We start from the raw sequence: 18,870 nt of genomic DNA on the forward strand, positions 1-18,870 counted from the left end.
CAGAGGAGAGGATAGAAGGAGATCATTGGATGAGCGGAGAGACCGGTTAGGAATGTATGATGAGTGAGGAGATGTAGCCTTGGGGAGAGGGGATGTGTTACTGAGACAGAGATGCTAAAGGTATGATCAGAGAAGTAGGAAGTGAACCAGGAGAGAGCAGTGTCATGAAGACCGTGAGCATGAAGAGTTTGAAGGAGAAGAGCGTGGTCCACAGTGCCGAAAGTAGCAGAACGGTCCAGTAGGATTAGCATGGAGAAGTGGCCCTTGGACTTTGCAATGTGTAGGTCATTTGTAACTTTAGTAAGGGCTGCCTCAGCGGAGTGTTGAGGGCGAAAACCAGATTGAAGTGGGTCAAGTAAGGAGTTCGAGAAATTTAGTAAGGAATCAAGAAATTTAGTTAAATGGGTATAAACAATTCTTTCAAGAAGCATGGAGGTAAGAGGAAGTAGAGAGATGAGACGATAATTGGACACATCAGTCGGGTCCAGGATACGTGGCCCCTTCCTTCCCTCCCTGGCCAAAATGCCTGCAGGAGGGCTGGATCTTCTTGGTCCCTCACCTGATGACAGAACACCACTGAAATATGTTTAGGGGGAGCGCCCTCCTCACCAGAAAAACTGGGTAGGGGATCCGTTTCCACAGTGGCAATTCAGGTGAGACAAAATTTGGTTTACTGTGCGTTTGCTTCTGCCCCGCTATACAAATTCAAAAAAACATTCCAAATATGAAAACAAAAAAATGAGCTAACCACGCTTAAAAACTATATACAAAAAGTGGCGCCTTGACGGTAGATCTTAACGCACCTCTCCAGATATAGGACTGGAACATTTGTTCCACAAACTTCTAGTCTAGAACCTCTCCTGTCATTGGCTGAATAACATGTGAATGCTGTTGATTGGCTTACGCTAGCTCAGTAACTGTTGCTCCCCATGACATTCCAGCTGCAGAGTGACCAGACAGGGTAACTGCACTGAAAGGGGGGTTTAAAAATAACTCATGCAGTGCTGGCAGCTATTTGATTTACTCTGGCTAAGAAAATAGTATATCATCTGTATATTATAACTTTGCTAGCAAGGTTACTTATCAGGCTTGCAACGCAGTACACTTGGGAAATAAGCTTAGCTTCCTAGGCTATTTACTGTCATCGTCCTAAATAAAATATCATAACTTATATTTTTCTGATTTTGACCTTTTTAAACATGGCCGCTATCCACACACCCTCACGTGATCAAGGTCCTTTGGCGCCCTCTCTGGTGGTTTCGAGGGGTTGCAGAGAGGCGTTTGTATTGTTTCCCACAATGCCGTGCGCGCTCCGCGGGAAACCAAAATGGCGAAGGTCTGCGACCGAACCGGCCCGTTTGGGTATAATATGTAAGGGAAAGCTGTCTCCTGGTGTTCGTTCACCGCTCTCCGCGGAGGGAGCCGTCTGCCACGGAGTTAATTAGTTTGCGCCGCTGTGTTTTCGCTGTGAGAAGCGCTCCGCACCACAGAAGTGACCGAATGAGGTGAGCGGGCCATGGACTTGAGAGCAAAACCTGGACCCTGGCTTCGTGTACGGAGTTCATACCCCCCCCCTTCCCCTGACCTGTTCCGTGCTGTCCGGCTTCACTTATAATGTATACGCTGGCTCTTTCCAAACAAAGTGAATATTAATGAGTCTGAACACAAAAGGGTCAGTGCCGCTGCTTTGTGAGCTCTCCGTTTAGATTGTCAGCTCTGCGGTTATGTGCCCCAGCTCTGATTTTGGAAGGTGCCCGTTATCGTTTCTTTATTTCTCCAATTACGCGCCGTTACATATTCCCAAATTCCCCAAACTGCAAGCTCCGTGGGCTAGAGAATAGGGTCGCTGTTAGGCTTTGGAAAGCTAATGCCATTAAATGTTGCCGATGCGTGATGCGAGTTGTCCAGTACTTGGAATCTAGCGCTTTGGATATGGCCGTGTGTGTTTTAATGTATCGTTTGTGTGCAACAGATCGGTTTGGTGTTCCTCTATGAGGCGTGTGTGGGATGTGGCAGCTGAAGAGTTAATCGGGTCATGCAGGGTGATTCTTCCTGTTCCGTAAAGTGAAGGGCGACACCGCTTTGTGTCCTGCTGGGAAGCCAGGTTGGAAGGGGCTTTGTTGTCTTTGTACCATCCAGTTCCTCCTTTAGCCGAGTCCAGCACAGTGTCCTCCAGATCTGTGGCTTTGCTGATCTGTTTGTAATTTTTTTTTTTTTTTTTTTAGGAATCCATGCTTCTCATGCTGCTTATTCAGTATTCCCCTTAATTTGAATGTATTCCATAAAAAGCTTATTTTTAATTCTGTTTACATTTTAATTTTTTATTAAAAAATGACATTTGTATTTTTAATGTTCTAAATAGGTTGAATTTGTAGGAATTTTTTTTTTTACTGTTCTAAATAAGTCAATTACAGTATGTTTAAGATGTTCTTTCCTATATTGTATTGAGTATTTTTTCCCTAAGCCACTGGTTTAATATAAATCTGACTTTAAGCGGTAGATTTTATAGAGGCTGATAGTTGGGTAATAACATGCGTGGGATAAGCATGAAGTTATCCTCAATCTAAGATTAGACCAATAACTGATCAGCAGAGATGTGACTAATGGTTATCTGCTGTAAAATTCATTCAATTCAATACTTAAGCATAAAAATAAATAGTAAACGTATAGTAAAAAAAAATAACCCATGTGCAATATTGCGTCACGGCTTAAACTGTTGTTGGTCAGCAGAAAGAAGCAGCAAATAAACATTAAAATGACAAAATAAAGTTTATTTTGGCAGACCATAGCATTCCTTAGAACTCTATTTGTTTTTCCTGTAGAGTTACCCTGAAATGTGTGTTATATAATTTAGGTAAGGTAAGCTATGTTAATGCTGTAAATGATATTATTTAGTCCTGTTTTTATGTAAGGATGACAGTGTGTTGCTGTACAGGTTTTACCAGAAGCGTTTAATAAATGATTGGTATTATACAATCTGGCATCTGCGGAAGCCGGCATCGATGACGTTTATTAGTATCTACAATTATTAGGTTCTTAAGATCGGTTTTGAATGAGTTAGAGTATCTTTGCATCCCCTATGGTACAAACTCAGTTTTCAGATTTCTTTAATTAGTAAGTAATCGTCAAGGAGTCTGCAGCTACAGAAGGTTAGACTAAGATGAGGCATTCTGTGTCGGCACCTCTGGCACTTTGTTGTGGAAGCCGTAGGGCAGGGGTTCTCAAACTGCGGCCCTCCAGCTGCTGCAGGACTACATCTCCCATAATGCTCCTTCAGCTAAGGGGCTGGCTGAGGAGTATGGGAGATGTAGTCCTGCAGCAGCTGGAGGGCCGCAGTTTGAGAACCCCTGCCGTAGGGGCTTGTGCCTCCTCCAGGGAATTGCACAATATGTTTGTAGTGTTTAAAACAGCTTGAGTTAAAGCTGATGTGTTCACTTATCAGCTGTTGTAAAACTAACATTCTTGCAGCAAAAATAGCTTTAAAGAAATGTATATTTCAATCTGTTTTGTGAGTTGTGTGTTTTTCTTATTTGTTAAATCTGTTATTATCCAAATAGAGACGTAACTGTTGTGGGCAACTCATTGGTCCTCAAAAGATCCCCTATCCACCGGCGTCCGAAGACCTTTGAGTCCTTGACCAAGCTGTCTGTACGGCATGGACAGAAATCCAAGAGACGAGTGTGTAACTTTGAAGAAGGTCAAGATGTCCTAGCAAGATGGTCAGATGGATTGTTTTATCTTGGAACTATCAAAAAGGTTCAGTTTCCTTTTTTTTTTTTATTATAATTAGTACTCATTATTATTCTACAAATTAATAAATGTTTTAATATCCGCATTACGTTGCTGTATAAGAAAGTTACAAAGGCCTTGAATTGTATTACTATCTTTCTGCAACGGGTACTGATGTAGCCCTTGGAGTTTTTATACCTTGTGGATGAGTATCAAACTATGGTTGAACAAAACACATGTCAGGTAGCTGTGGATTCCAAACATTTACTGCAAACTCTTAGTTCAATGCAATAGAAGAAAAAAGTGGACAAACTACAAGAACCCAATAAATATTGGACCATAGGGGAGGGCAGCTGCAGCAATGCAGGTCAGGTATTCTTTATTTTGTAGAATGCATATTGAGTACTACTTTTTTATGCATTCTTAAAGGGGATATTAAACAGTTTTTTAATTTTAAGATCATATTTGTTTCAGTGTTGCGTGAGAAAAATTTCTTTTTTTCTGCCCTCGTAAACTGTTCGGTTAATTCAGAGGGGGAAAAAAACACGCTTCCTGTTTTTACTAGCGTGCGGGGAAGCTGCAATGTGCTTCCTGGAGCACGTGTAACAACTGAAAGAATACTATTATCTCTTGGCTCTGCCACATTCAGACCCCGTATGTCCATAGGGTTGATACCAGTGAGCTTCCCTGGTGAAGATGTAACATCCTCATGGTACAGTAACAGAGTTGCTTGGGTTTTTTAGGTTAAAATGCCCCCATGTTGCCTCTGATAAAGTGAACTGACTTATCCAGGAAAAAACCCAATAACGTTTCTACCTGTTTGTAAACCAAGACGCGTGGCTGTAGTTCTTCCCCTTATGTTTTGTTATATTTCTATAACGACAACAGATCTCTGGCTTTATGTAAGTTTTTGGCTGTTGTATTAATAGATTCCTTTTCAAGCCCCACAAGGTGACTTTTAGTTGTGAAATTATTTCATCAAATTATCTTAACTACAGCTTTCTTCACTTATCACAAAAGCATTTGGTCATTGAATCTACATCTGTTACAGATAAATAAGTTTAGACAAAACTGCTTTGTCTCGTTTGAAGACGGCTCGAAATCGTGGGTGCTCTGGAAGGACATTCAGACGGGTAACTATACTTTGAGTTTTAATTTTCATTAGTTGCAAACAATGCCACTTTGAGGACCTTGCCCTGTGTGTGTATATATGTATATACACACGTGTATTAAACACCCACCTTGTGTTTGTCATATGTTAACTTATTGGTAATTTTTTAGTGGTGAAGCATGTGTGAAGTAAAAATGCAAACCTCTTTATTTTTTCCAGGAGCTGCTGAAAGCGAGGAAATGGTTTGCACAATATGCCAAGAAGAATATTCTGACGCACCAAATGAAATTGTTATTTGTGACAAATGTGGACAAGGTAAAATGTCTGATTTCACTGCTTTGGCTTAATATGTATTTGCAGCAATTATTCGTACCAATATTAAACCAGCTGCTGTTTGTTTAATATCCAAATGTTCATTTCCCATGAAATGGGACGCCTTAGGCTATTTCATAATGGAGTTTGGGAATGAGTGCCATATCATACCTCATGTTAGTATGATGGCACAATATCTGTTGATCATGACAAATCAGTCACTTCACAAGGGTTCTGCTTCAAGATATGCTATTTAACACATTACCTGTGCTGCTTTAAATATAATTATGTATGCAATGGTTAATTGAGTGGCAAACGTGGCATCTCTATGTAGTTCTTGGTTTTCCTGTGTGACTTATTGCAATGGTTTTGTCACATTTGGTGGTTGTGTTATGCCAGTTTGTTTAAAATACTTTCTAATGTTGTTAGGTTATCATCAGTTGTGCCACACTCCGAAGATCGACCCGGGCATTATAGACACAGATGAGAAATGGCTATGTCGGCAGTGTGTTTTTGCCACTACAACAAAGGTAGGCGAGTTATTATAATTTTTCTCAGTTATTCAGCATCATTGGGTTGTGGTGCTGTCTGCAAGGTACATTTGTTCGGACTTTTAATCACTTTGGTAATTATGTAACACATGAAGGGCTCACATGGCCGTTTCTTTACAGCTGTCCAGCAGATTCTTCAACTGTTTAGAAACAGGTGTGTTGAAGATACACAGTTGTTTCTAAACAAGTGATTGTTGCAGATTGTGATGCATATTACAGTTAACCCTTGCCTGCCCTTAACAGTTTGATTGCAATAACATGAAAACTTCATAACCACTGTACTTGTGGAAAAATTATATTTGGTACATAATGCATGTTTGTTTTTTTTATTCCTGTGTATTGAAGATAAACTCATAATTTGATTACTAACTGACAGGCCCTGAAAATACTGCTTTGAATGGGTTAAGACATATAGTCTAACACATTGTTGTATGTTTAATGCTATGTAATTTTCTTGATTCAAGAGGGGAGGAGCTCTGAAAAAAGGTCCAAACGCCAAAGCCCTGCAAGTCATGAAGCAGAGTCTACCTTACAATGTAGAAGCCTTGGAATGGGATATAGGCCATAAGACCAATGCACAGCAATGCTACTGCTATTGTGGAGGACCTGGAGAGTAAGTGAAATGTAACTTCAGCTACTGCAAAACTGATGACTTACAGAATGAAACACTATTTATTGAGGTAACCAACCTGACAGCTGAGGAGCATGATCATTGATACAGTGAGCTTTAAGTGGAGTGAATCAATACTCAGTATGGTGCAGTCAGCAGAGAAGTTGTTTATTCATGCTATAGCTTGTGAAAGTATGATGAACTTTAATAAATAATTGTAAGCTTACAAGTGGGGCCCTCCTTACCCAATGTAATGGCTTGTAATTGTTTCTTAATAAAATGTAAAATATGCTTACACAATAACCGTACAGTAAAACACACACTAATGTTATATATATATATATATATATATATATATATATATATATATATATATATATATATAATATGTGTGTATATATATATTTCTGATTTTCTCTGTATGAAAATACAAACATACAAAAAAAGGTGGCAATGGTACAGAATATATTGTGTTAAATATATATTATGCATGTACTGCAGATACTGTATGGTACAGTAGTGAATTGGCTTGTACAATGTATAGATGAAACGGATAGGTGCCCATTTGAAAGCAATTACTGTACTTGCCAATGTTTGGATTTCTTCTATGTGATAGGCTGCATATTTACATTTGCTTTTCTTTTGATTTGTTTACTGTCTATTTCAGCTGGTATTTAAAGATGCTGCAGTGCTGCAAATGTAAGCAGTGGTTCCATGAAGCCTGTGTGCAATGCTTGCAAAAACCTATGCTTTTTGGTGACAGGTAAGCTATGAATGTTTTCAGCAGAATAACTAAAGAATGAGACTAGCAATTTGGCATTCCTGCTAAACATTAACCCCTTGTGGACAATTGACGTGTCTGGCACGTCGATTTTAAACGTGTTTGGAAAGTGATCAAAGATCTTTCTTCTCCCAAACGTTGCTTTATCGAGGCATTCAGCAACACAGGAAACTGCAACAGGGCCTCTGATTGCTCTATTTTATTAGTAAAATATTTAAAAATGAATGAAAATCTGCTAAAGTGAAAAAATTACGCAACAGTTAATTAGTGAACAGTGAATTACAGTAAATTACAGCTAAACATGAGCACAGCATGAGCAGAAATGTAAAAGCCATTGTCACGACTGGTACACACAAAAAACAGCTATGCCCTTAAGGGGTTAAACTACCCAATCATGCTGAACTAAGATACCAATGCCCTGAGACTGCATTATTTGGTAATGCAATGGAAGAATATTCATGCTATAATTTCATACTGCATTCTTCTCAACAGATTTTATACATTTATTTGTTCAGTCTGCAATTCAGGACCAGAATACCTCAAACGTCTATCTTTACGATGGTAAGTTCTGGTATGACGCTTAAGATGCTTTAGTATTACATTTTAACATAGAAATGTTTTTTTTTTATTTTAAGGAGTCTTAAGGGGGAAGTTCCAGAGTATCTTTGCAAATTTGTTATTTTTGGCCAGCAGATACTTTGCCTGTTAGCGTCACAAACGGGTTAATGGACAGTAAATAAAATAGTTACTAGTTATGAGATGGTTTGAGACAAATGTTACATAAATATATCGCTTATAACTGGACAATAAATGAAGCATATAGCAGTATGATGGGAGTTCCTCGTTGTAGTAGTGTCTTTAAACTGTTAAAATTTACATATCCCTGGACCCCCCCCTTGTTGATTTTGCAGTTTTTAATAGTTTATTGGTTATTCTGAATTGTTCTTTCCTTAATTTTTTTTTATACAAAAGAGACCATGACAGGGAAAGAAATGACTCGCATACGGTTTATTATTGAAAATTACAAAGGTGTGATCTGATGTTTTATAACTAAGTATCTCCAAAATGATTACACGGATTGACAGAGAACAAAAGCTATAAGTAGTTTAATAGTGCTCCTTGAGATCTGTGGAAATAAAAGTGAAACAAATTTGGTGTTCTGTTTTTGTTTTTTTGCCTTTAGGGTAGACATAGCACACCTTTGCCTATACAATCTAAGTGTAATTCATAAGAAGAAGTACTTTGATTCAGAGCTCGAACTAATTACATACATAAATGATAACTGGGATCTATTGCACCCTGGTGAGGTAAGTGTGACAAAGAAATAACTTTTTTTCTTCCCTTTTGATTATTGTCCTTAACATTATTTTTTTAAAAGCAGGATCTCATACAGTTACCTGAACTTGTCTCATCTGACATCCAGTTCAGCAACAATTGTGCAATAGACATGCATCTTTCATGAATAAACAATTTAAACATAAAGTATATATATCAGGTGACTACCCTAATACTTTATATGCAATTATGTGCATAATCACAGAAATTTTTATTGACCCGTTTTCATTTTCAGCTTGCTGACACACCCAAAGCAGAGAGATATGAACGAATTCTGGAGGCGTTGAATGAAAATAAAACAATGTAAGCTTTTTTTTTTTTATTGAAATATGGGGAATATCCTATTTCCATTTTATTTTTTAACATACTTGTATGATGTTTGGTTATAAAAACAAAGTTTTTTTTTTTCCAGCTGGCTCTATAGGGTTTCTCGTGTTAGTCTGTTAACCAACAGTGGGCTTTTATTGAGTGATGATTTTTCTCTTATATTTTCAGGTTCATGTCTGGGAAAGAAATAAAGAAAAAGAAACATTTGTTTGGCCTTAGAATCCGTGTCCCCCCAGTTCCTCCAAATGCAGCAGTGAAAATGGAAAAGGAAGAAAGCACTTCTCACGAGTTTAAGATTAAGGGCAGGAAGTCTTCAAAACTTGTACCTGTTACAAAGTAAGTAATTGTCTCATCTGTAGCATACTTCATCATTCTCATGGCTGATCAAGTGTTCACCTTCAGCTATTTTTAATGTCTTATAATTTCTAACTAGCATGTTTTTCCAGCAGGTAGAACATTTGTATTTCTCATATATATTAAGCAGCTATTTGGCCACCAATCACGCCAGCAGCAGAGCCCTGTACAAAACAGGTATTAATCCCTAAAATGCCACACGTAATTTAAAATTGTAGCAGTCTTCCGGCGTTTGCGCCGGCAGCTGTTACAGGAGATCAGGCAGCAAATCTGGGTTGACAGCCTGATCTCCCGTGTAGCAGCACAGATGTGTTCTTGCCGCTACAAGGTCAGGATGTACCGGTACGTCCATAGGGGTTTCTTGAGATGCGTTTTATGGACGTACCGGTATGTCTATAGAGGACTAAAGGGGTTAAGCTTCTTAATGCAAGGAACTTTCAGAAACTGTGTTGTCACAGTAGGTATTGTCTTGTAATGCAATACAACTTTGTTTTACATTAATTGTTTGATCTTTACTGATTTATTTCTTTTTATTTCTACAGAGAAGTAACAAATGGTGAAGTGAAAAAGAGGAAACCTGTAGGTCGACCTCCAGGCTCTCACAGAAGAAAAATTCTGCAGATTGAAATGTGCAAGACGCAGGTTTTGGTAAGAGCAAGCACCACATCGATTATCTCCAGTTTATTAAGGGACCTTATTGCAAAGAGCAAGTAGTACTGCATGCATATTGGCAAGCGTATGTGTTTTTTTTTTTTTTGTTTTTTGTTTTTTTTTTTTTTTATCATAGTCTCACAATTTCTTTAATATCTCGGATATATCTCAGATTTACTCATCCTGGAGAAAAAGCGGTATTCTAGACTATATGTAGAAGTCAAACTACACACTAGCTGCGTGTGTGTGTGTATATATATATGTATATGTGTATATATATATATATATATATATATATATATATATATATATATATATGTGTATGTGTGTAATTTATTGGATATTCTAATATAAAAAAAATTATTGGCTTTTTGGAATACATTAAGATCCGCAAAATCGTCATTATGCAGCGCTGTGCAGTTAACAGGAGCTAATTAGTGCATGCACCCTGCTCATACATGCTCACATCCTAGAAGATATTTTTGAGCTATAAACAGGTAACATTATTATATAAAGTATACATTGTTGTACTTTCTAAAAGTATGGCAACATTTATCTAAAAGAACACCACCTCCCTAAAGATCCCAAAATATACATGGTGCATACTGATAGTTCCATGCACTTCCTATGTTTTTATGACTATTCACTGCATGGAAGGATGCTTTGTTAAGCCTTGTGACCCTATCTGGAACTGCAGGTCAATAAACTCATATCTAAACCATCTGAGCACTTGGGCTGCAGGGGCTCTTTGTACCCATAATTAATGAACTTGATTAAAACAATATATAAATCCAAAAGCACCACTGTACTTCCTTTCATTCCACTAACTGTACTCTGTTGTTCATTTTAATTAACGTTTTGCTTATGTCTCTAGAATACAGAAACAGCCGCGGTATCAGAAAATTCTGTATTAGAATTACAAGATCAGTCTCGGTAAGATGCCAATCCCTCGCTTTTTTTAACTGCATTGTCTAAATTAAATTTTTTAATCTAATGTTAAATCTTTTTTTTTTGCCAAACAGAAAACCAGATGTTAACAATTTCTCGCAAAATGTAGACTTGGAGTCCAGTGGTGCTGCCAGTTCAAAAGAAACTACCTCAACTTCTGTTTCTAGGTAACAACACATAGTAAGCTGCAGCCTTTTTAATGGGTTGTTGCTTATCGTGAAAGATTTTATTTTTCCCCTTCCCAAGCATGCTTATAGACTATGGTGTTTGCATTCTATATTGCAATAACTCCTGTATTTATTTTATACTAGTACACTGTAATGCATGTCAATGTCATGGTGCGACTCTAAGTACATAACAATGGAGCATGGTTTGTAACATTAGACAGTAAGGGACCATAGGGTAATTGGACATCGGGACAAAGGTAGAAAGTGAGCCCTTAATGGAGGTGAGCAATGCAACCTAACAAAGTGTCATCTTTCTTTGTTTGGGTTTCGGTTATTGATCACCAATGCTGTTTTTTTCATTTTCTCTTTGTCTTCCATTTCTTTCTCTTAAATCAAGTCTTAGTGCCTTGTTTGAGTGTTATTTTTTTTCCCCCGCTCTAGCCCCCCATCAGACTTCAGAAGAGTCACACGCACAGGGAGGTCTTGGTCAGCTACTTTACCACTACCTAAGAAGCGAGGCCGCCATCCACGTAAAGCTCTGCAAGCTCACAATTCAGACATGGGAAAAATTGATGAAGGAAAAGAAGATTCTAATGTTTCTGGACTCAATACAGATATTGTAAAAAACTTAACTGACCAGGATTTGCAGATGCATCATCTGAAAAATTCCATTACCAGCTATTTTGGTGCTGCAGGTAGAATAGCATGTGGTGAAAAATACCGTGTGCTTGCACGTCGAGTTACACCTGATGGAAAGGTGCAGTACCTTGTAGAATGGGACGGTGCGACTGCTTCTTGACCACTGAACAGTTTAATGGCCACTTCATCAAGGTTCCTAAAATTAAAAAAAAAATTAACCCATTTTTTTTTTTCCAGCCAAAGTGCCTGCCATGTCTTCAAATACGCATGTCGTAAGACTTCTGGCTGTATGTGGGTAGACTAATCTTGAGTAACGGCTCTGATACAAGTTTATGGATTACACGGCCACTTTTAGAAATACTGCCAATGTGATTTTGGGGTGGGTACAATTTGTCTGGGGTTTGTGTTCCATTCTGGTCTGTTTTAATGTATTTGCTAATAATTTTGACACTGGTTATCAGAGAGGAACCTTTGCTTCTAACCAAATATCCGCAACAGTGCACATATCTGAGAATAGTGTGCAGTTTACAGTATTTCATGATGAAGTGTTCTGTTTGATTTATTCTATATGTAATTTGGGTTTTATGTTCATGGAATGCTGTTTAAATCATTTTGTTCAAAAAGTCCAAGAACACTTATTTGGGGTCTCTTAAAGTGACAGTGCCACTGGATATGCAGGTTTAAGAAATGGTAACATCTAGCCATCAGCGTAGGGAGGGGGGTCTGGTTACTTACAAAAGCATAATCATTTCAGGGTGTCTGGTTGACAAACGAAGATCTGGTATCTGCCACATTGTGAATACTTAAGGAACTGTAGGGCATTCATAGAAAGTTCTTTCTGTAATGTCAAATATACCATAGAGAACACACCTTGTGCCTAATGCTTAAGTAGGCCTTGATCAAATCTATAAGAAAACATCCACCTGGCGCCTCTAAATTCATATTGTTTGTCTGGAAACTACACACTGTTAGACTTTTTGTTTACGAACCAGAGATGCAACAACTGTGTCTCATGTAAATCTTTTAGGGGTACCTTTGTAGTTTATATAGGAGTTTTTTTAATTTTGAAATGTTTAACTTAATAGACCCCTGAATTATTTTCTTACTGTTATCAAGAGCTTGTTTCCAAGACTTGTCAGGTTGGAGATATAAAATGACCTAGCTAGAGGTGTTTCTCATTAAGACTTTTTTTTTTTTATATGTTGTAAAGCAGCATGAAAGATTTATGCACAATTGTTTGTAAAGAATCAATCCAGAAAGATGATATTTCATTTAATATGGCAGATTAAGACCCCATCCTGTGCCAAAGTACTTTTGGTGCAGAAATGCTGTTTACAGACTCGTCTGAAAGATCCTAGAATCTCAAATCAACTACGAGCAAATAAGTAGCCGTCACACAAGGTGTGTATGCTCTGTTCTAAGGATGGTATAGCCTCACATATCTTACTGTATCCTTGAGCCTGGTTGGCACTGTTGCTTTACAAAATGTATTTAAGAGATTAATTTTGTAAGTAGTTAGTCTTGTTTTTGTGGGGGTTTTATTTTTATTTTTTATAAAGTGATCTATGCAATATTTTACTATTTTAATATTTGATGGAACCGTTAAACTTACAAATGCAAAGAATAATTCAGTAATGGCTGCAATATTTACACAACAGCTTTCTTCCTCAGGCTTCTTGGTGCAGTTAATTGCCCAATAGCAGGACTACGGCCCAACTGGTCCACGGGCATAACAATTAGGCAAAAAATTAGTTTTCTTCTCCATGAAGAGTCGGTGCTATTTTTTTTATTTTTATATGTATATGTAACAGAATTCTCACAGGAGTACAGAGGAATAAAGTGCTTACGACGGTGGTATTCAAAGGGTTAAGGATCTGACATTACTCTTCCTCGTTTTTCTTTTCTCTTTTGTTACTGAGACGTTTGGAAGTACTTCTGCAACCGTGGCCTACCACGTGTGATTGCACTGCAGCTCCTTCTCGGCTAATGGGCCCTGTAGTCTCAATGCTGGCATCCAATGTTCCCGTGCCCAGGTAAAATGTACATCATAATGTCCCCTTCATCTACTGATCAAGTTTTCTATTGTATAAATTTCCACATACACATTTGTAAAAATTGTATACAGTACATTTTTTATGTCCATTTCATAAGATGATTTTTTTTTTAATTTTATTCTAAATTCCACTGATTGTGACATTTCATCCTATTTACGATGAAGTAAATTGCTGCCCTCTAACAGCTTTACTATCTCTGTATGTCATTAAAGTACTTTAGAATAGATCATCTTCAGTGTTTGTTTTTGACCCAATGGCAAATGTTCTAGATACTCAAACCATGTTTGAGAATAGAATGTGTGCGCATGATGATTATCTGGTATCTGTGCTGGAGCGTTTTTCTTTAATGGAATTTCTCATAAATGTATCTCACACTTTTGGCACACTGCAAAAAAACAAAAACACTACTTAAGCACAGAAAAACTTTAATATAAAAAGTGATGGCTGAAGTTTTTTTATTTGATGCGAGAAAGCACATGCCTTTTCAGTGGGTTTATTGCAGAGAAGAAATAAATGTCATATTTCCTTTATTACAGATGGGGTTTCTTTAAACACAATGTTTCCTAAATATTGGCAATAGTCACCACAAAAAAGGCAGATATTCTGACTATGATCACTAAAACAAATGTGAACAATACATATGTGCTAACTATTTGTATGTAGGTGTATGCGAGATATGGACTGAAGAGTAACATGGCCACAGCTGGTTAGTAGCAAATCATACTTATAGCACAGCTTGCCGCTGAAATCCATTAACAAATGCTATGTGTTATACTTTAGTAACACCAACATTTATGTAATTGTTTCCATTGTTTGATCGATATTACCCTCCCTCCAAATAAATTGCACATATAGTACAATTGCAAGCATTACATGATGGCTTAGTAGGCCAAATGCCTTCCATTGCATCTCTATGGACTTGATCTATTAATGGCATCGCAGTAAATCTTTGAGTTGCCTTGCTGTCCCGAACTCTGAGATAAAAGTGAATAAAGCCAAAAAGCTGGGACTCGCCACCATGGCAGCCATTCAATACTCAATACACATGAGAAAAAAAACTGGTCAAACCTGGTGAAAAGACGTAACGGATTGAGCTTCAGCGCGGTCTGAGCTTAATGGTGTGAATATCTTTCTCTGGGATAGTAAGTCATCAGTTCTTTATACCCCAGAATGCATATAAGGGGTAGGGGTACCAGCCGATTAAATTAGAACAACTTTTGTACAATGTTGCGTTAAACTCTCATCTAGCACAAGTCACATTTCAATACCTGAGATACATAGGGATGTGTCTCCCTAAGAAACCTACACTAAATGAACTTGGACAATATTGTTGGCATGGAAGAGAAACGTTATCACATAGACCTTAGGAATACCTTTAAGGGCCAATGTTCAGTTTTTGTATTTATAATTGGGGGGAGGGGGAGTACTTACCTTTATAACAGCCCCCCAATTGTTGCATTTCAAAGTCCAGTCCATCTCTTTTAAAAACTGTCAGTTTCATGAATCAATGTTTTATGAGATTTCCCACTTGTTTTAGGAAAAAATGCATTCATGTTTTTACATTTAAAAAGTATATTAGACATTCATTATACCACGGTTCCCTTTTACCTACATATGTTGCTAGTACTCTGACATAATAAACAAAGATTCCACAAATGTTATTTTCTGGAAGAACGTCATCTTAAACAAGTACTAAGTAGGGCAAATACCACATCATATGAAATGTACTCTTGTGCAACAGCCAAGTCCCCGGTATTTACAACATATGTTAATCATTCCAAAGAGGTAAAAGGTCCTAGACTTCACCGAAGCAGAAAAGAGTAAAAAAAAAAAAAAAAAAAAAAAAAAAAAAGATTCTTGGTTACAATTTGTAACTGATTCATATTGATGAAAAGCCCAAATGTAACCAAAATCCTTTATTCAATTCACAGTTATTTTTTTTCTTCTGAAAGTTGGGTTATTGTCCCACAGATGATCATGGTCTGCTTTTCCTTTTGTCCTCAAAGAGACTCCGTAGCATGAATACTTGAATAACCGACACGACGACCATTACCACCAAGTTGAAGGTAGACCAAAAGTTAACGCGGTCATAGTTGCTCTCTTGGATGTTCCGATCGCGTGCCTCAAAGGCTTTCAGAAGTGTCTGAATCTGAAGACTTTTGCTCAACCTTCCTTTCACGCTGTTAATAGTTTCCTGCGAAGGAAAGAAAGATAAAAACATGTGACACTACTTCATGCATTTCAGGTTCTCAATACACCTTTTTAAGAGCTGGAAATCTACGATCTACAGTATTCTACAGAAAGGAATCAAGCTAGCGGCCAGCTACCAATTACAATAAGAATTAAATTCTCTAAAAATAGTTTTTAAAGAATATTTTTGAAAATTGATTTTTAATCGAATAAAAAATGGTGTGAGTTCCCTTTTCATGCGCACGTGGCTTCTTTATGGGGAAAAAAAACAACAAATCAGGACGCGCGAGTATGTGGTTGACACAATGTCTATTTAACAATTATTTCGATATATTGTTTTCAAACATTGTGAATGAAAATGATGGGACTTACCAATATGTCCTCCAGCTTCATATCCAACATATCGGTGCCTATAATGTAATTCTTCCAGTCCTCTTGTTCATTTCCCTCATCACCCATGTGATCCAAGATCAATTCAAAGAATATCACCTTCTCATACATGTGACTGAAAGTATTGTCAAAGCAGAACTGGTAATCTCCATCCACCGTCTCCACCCTGTGCAAGAAGAGTTTATGTAGAAGAGGCTTCAAGTAAGGTCTAGTTAAACCATATGTTAAACCATATTACTTACGTGTGGACACCATCTGATTGACGTTCCTCAGAGATGAGAACATCTCCAAATGGCGATAACAATGTGAAGTCAACATCAAGGCTTGAACCATCCAAAACCTGATCAAAAAAAAAGAAGTCAGACTACAGATTTCACATTGTACGCAGCAAAAGTGGAAAGCTCCCAATTCCTCCCCAACAAATTACAACATTGACTTACACAAAATACGAAACATTATAAAAGGCAATTTTAACTCATTAATACTCTATGATATACAAATCTGCTGGTAAGGCAATGAACCTCTCTGTTTGGTTAATTTTATGTATGTGATATGTGGCAGTCGTTAAGAATAATTTGTAGACAGCATTCCTGGGAGGAACTGTCAAGTATGGAGCAAAACAGAGGACACATGCATAATGGAAGATGTAGGTTCCCAGCCAGCGCAGAGCTACCTGTTGGCCATCTCCTTAAACTAACGTTAGGAAACAAATATTAAAATGTATTTATTTTTGAAAAGTCAACATGATATAATAAGATTTTATTAACAGGGCCAGACAAGTCCAGTCCTCAAGGGACTATTTTTAATCGAGATACCTGTGTGCAAAGTTGGGATATCCAAGCACTGAGGCCTGGTTGGAGCCATCGAGGACTAGAGTTGTGCAGCCCTGATTTAAGCATGTAGCCATTTAAATGGATTTGATTGCTTCTTCATTTTAAGTAGTACAGTAATAACTATATCTTCACTAATTAAGCTAACATATGAAATTACTTTGTTATACTGTGTTAAAACACCATTAAAGAAAAAATGCTGCATACATTGTTGGCGCTATATAAATAAAAGATATTAATATAACATATCTGACTGTACATGTATGTCAAATATTCATTTTCTGAATCATCAAAGGGGAGACATTGCTAGCGGAATTATTACGCACTACTTGCTCATAACAGGTACTGCTTATACCCAAACCACAACTACGTTTACGGTCTGCAATTCCACCTAGATGATAAAGCCAGTGCACGGCGGACACAGTACTTACATATCAAAAATCTCTTTGTAAACAACATTTGGGGTATAAACTGTTTAACTTGAGGGTACGGAGCAGCCCGGGGCGAGAGCATGAAGAATTGTCACCTTGGCTGCCTTTTTAGCTGTAGAAACGGTGGCATGCAATTGTCCCGGACTAAATACGGCTCTGGACATATATATTGAGCCTTACCTAAAGTCTGACCCTGACTTTTGTTTTGGCTCATTGCAAAACTTAAATGTACTGGAAACTGCCTTTGTTTCAAAATGAAAAGAAAATCACTATTTGGGGGCCAAATCGACACAGATTCTGTATTAGATTACATGAGATTTTAAAAAATGCTAATCGCAGTATAATGCAGTAAAACCGGCTCAAGGACGTAAGGGCAAAATGGCAGTAAAATTGCCTCTAGGGCGTGACACTGGTTATGAATTATATTCAACAGCGTATCTTACTTTGATGGTAAGTTGGTGTTTTGCCGTTAATTGAGCTTTAAAACGCCGTTAAAGCCGTTACGGAGCTGTTCAGTTTGAAAAGGATGCAATGCCATACTGCGTTACTCACCTAGTCACCCAAGTCTGTCTTATTATAGAGGTGTAAAGGTGTAACTTAGCATTCTGATTCTATGTATATATATATATATATATATATATATATATATATATATATATATATATATATATATATATATATATATATATATATATATAAATAAAAGTACACAGAGAATATTATACAGCTATAACCCTAAAAGACACCTTCACCAGAACCAGAGATTACCTGATACTCTATCTCCAGTGTTGCATCTTTCTTCATGGGCTGGTAAAAGCATTCCTTCTGTCCCGCTGGGAGGGTGAAGGTAAAATCGCTGTCTACAGACTGGGAGAACCCCTGACTGCCCTGTATCATGTAATATGTAAAGATCAGGAAGCCCACGATTTTTGTGCCCATATTTTAGTCCGCTAATGGGATTTGTCCCGGGTTAGTCAGGGGCACCAAAAAAGCATGGGAGGCAACTTCTCCTCCAAAAGTGGGGTGTGTCCGGAAGAAACGGTTCAGCCAATCAGAAATCTCACACACCACTCCTAGTGCGTGAGCAACAGCGGTCATATTATAACGGGCTTTCATTCAATACGGTTTCTGCAGCGATGATCGGTACATTGCCGACCCGCTAACTACGGTCAATGCCTCTATCATAGGGTATTCCTTGCACACACACACACACACACAGGAGTTTCAATGAAAGAAAGGGTTGCATAGGATTCTGGGTAATGAAGTCCACAGAGCTGTCAAACATATTTCTTTACTGCGTTTCCGGACTACAAGTTCCAGAGAACCATCGCGCTCCCCAAAATGTTTAGTCATCACAACGCGCGGTATTTCAGACGTCTCGGCTGAAATTCTTGTCTGCGGTGTTTACGTTAAATGTCTTTTTAATTCCTTCCACTTTTAAAAAACCCCTCAATAATGCA

General features: G+C 37.8%; 2 protein-coding genes across 2 annotated transcripts; one reads left to right on the plus strand and one right to left on the minus strand.

Annotated features, from left to right (window-relative positions):
- Positions 1-1,312: 1,312 nt before the first annotated feature.
- MTF2 (metal response element binding transcription factor 2) lies at positions 1,313-11,729 on the plus strand. The gene is made up of 15 exons (XM_053470248.1): positions 1,313-1,505; positions 3,558-3,756; positions 4,781-4,862; positions 5,060-5,155; positions 5,582-5,682; positions 6,168-6,316; positions 6,981-7,076; positions 7,587-7,655; positions 8,278-8,401; positions 8,665-8,732; positions 8,925-9,092; positions 9,653-9,758; positions 10,636-10,694; positions 10,784-10,876; positions 11,318-11,729. The coding sequence occupies exons 1-15, from the start codon at positions 1,501-1,503 to the stop codon at positions 11,673-11,675; spliced, it is 1,773 nt and encodes a 590-aa protein (XP_053326223.1). The 5' UTR covers positions 1,313-1,500; the 3' UTR covers positions 11,676-11,729.
- Positions 11,730-15,470: 3,741 nt separating this feature from the next.
- TMED5 (transmembrane p24 trafficking protein 5) lies at positions 15,471-18,570 on the minus strand. The gene is made up of 4 exons (XM_053470258.1): positions 18,179-18,570; positions 16,392-16,489; positions 16,132-16,315; positions 15,471-15,763 (listed from the first exon to the last, which is right to left on the minus strand). The coding sequence occupies exons 1-4, from the start codon at positions 18,347-18,349 to the stop codon at positions 15,545-15,547; spliced, it is 672 nt and encodes a 223-aa protein (XP_053326233.1). The 5' UTR covers positions 18,350-18,570; the 3' UTR covers positions 15,471-15,544.
- Between the last annotated feature and the right edge of the window lie 300 nt (positions 18,571-18,870).

Source organism: Spea bombifrons, chromosome 6 (assembly GCF_027358695.1).
Source record: "Spea bombifrons isolate aSpeBom1 chromosome 6, aSpeBom1.2.pri, whole genome shotgun sequence".
NCBI lineage: Eukaryota > Metazoa > Chordata > Amphibia > Anura > Pelobatidae > Spea > Spea bombifrons.

What these genes read in the sequence shown, in the direction of transcription:
- MTF2 (XM_053470248.1), top strand. An exon ending in ATCTATTGCACCCTGGTGAG is followed by an intron (nt 8,402 to 8,664) that starts GTAAGTGTGACA and finishes TTTCATTTTCAG; the next exon opens with CTTGCTGACACACCCAAAGC. An exon ending in TTGAATGAAAATAAAACAAT is followed by an intron (nt 8,733 to 8,924) that starts GTAAGCTTTTTT and finishes TTATATTTTCAG; the next exon opens with GTTCATGTCTGGGAAAGAAA.
- TMED5 (XM_053470258.1), bottom strand. Translation starts at nt 18,349, where the DNA reads ATGGGCACAAAAATCGTGGGCTTCCTGATCTTTACATATTACATGATA. An exon ending in CACTGGAGATAGAGTATCAG is followed by an intron (nt 16,490 to 18,178) that starts GTAATCTCTGGT and finishes TTTTTTGATCAG; the next exon opens with GTTTTGGATGGTTCAAGCCT. An exon ending in TGAAGCTGGAGGACATATTG is followed by an intron (nt 15,764 to 16,131) that starts GTAAGTCCCATC and finishes TTTCCTTCGCAG; the next exon opens with GAAACTATTAACAGCGTGAA.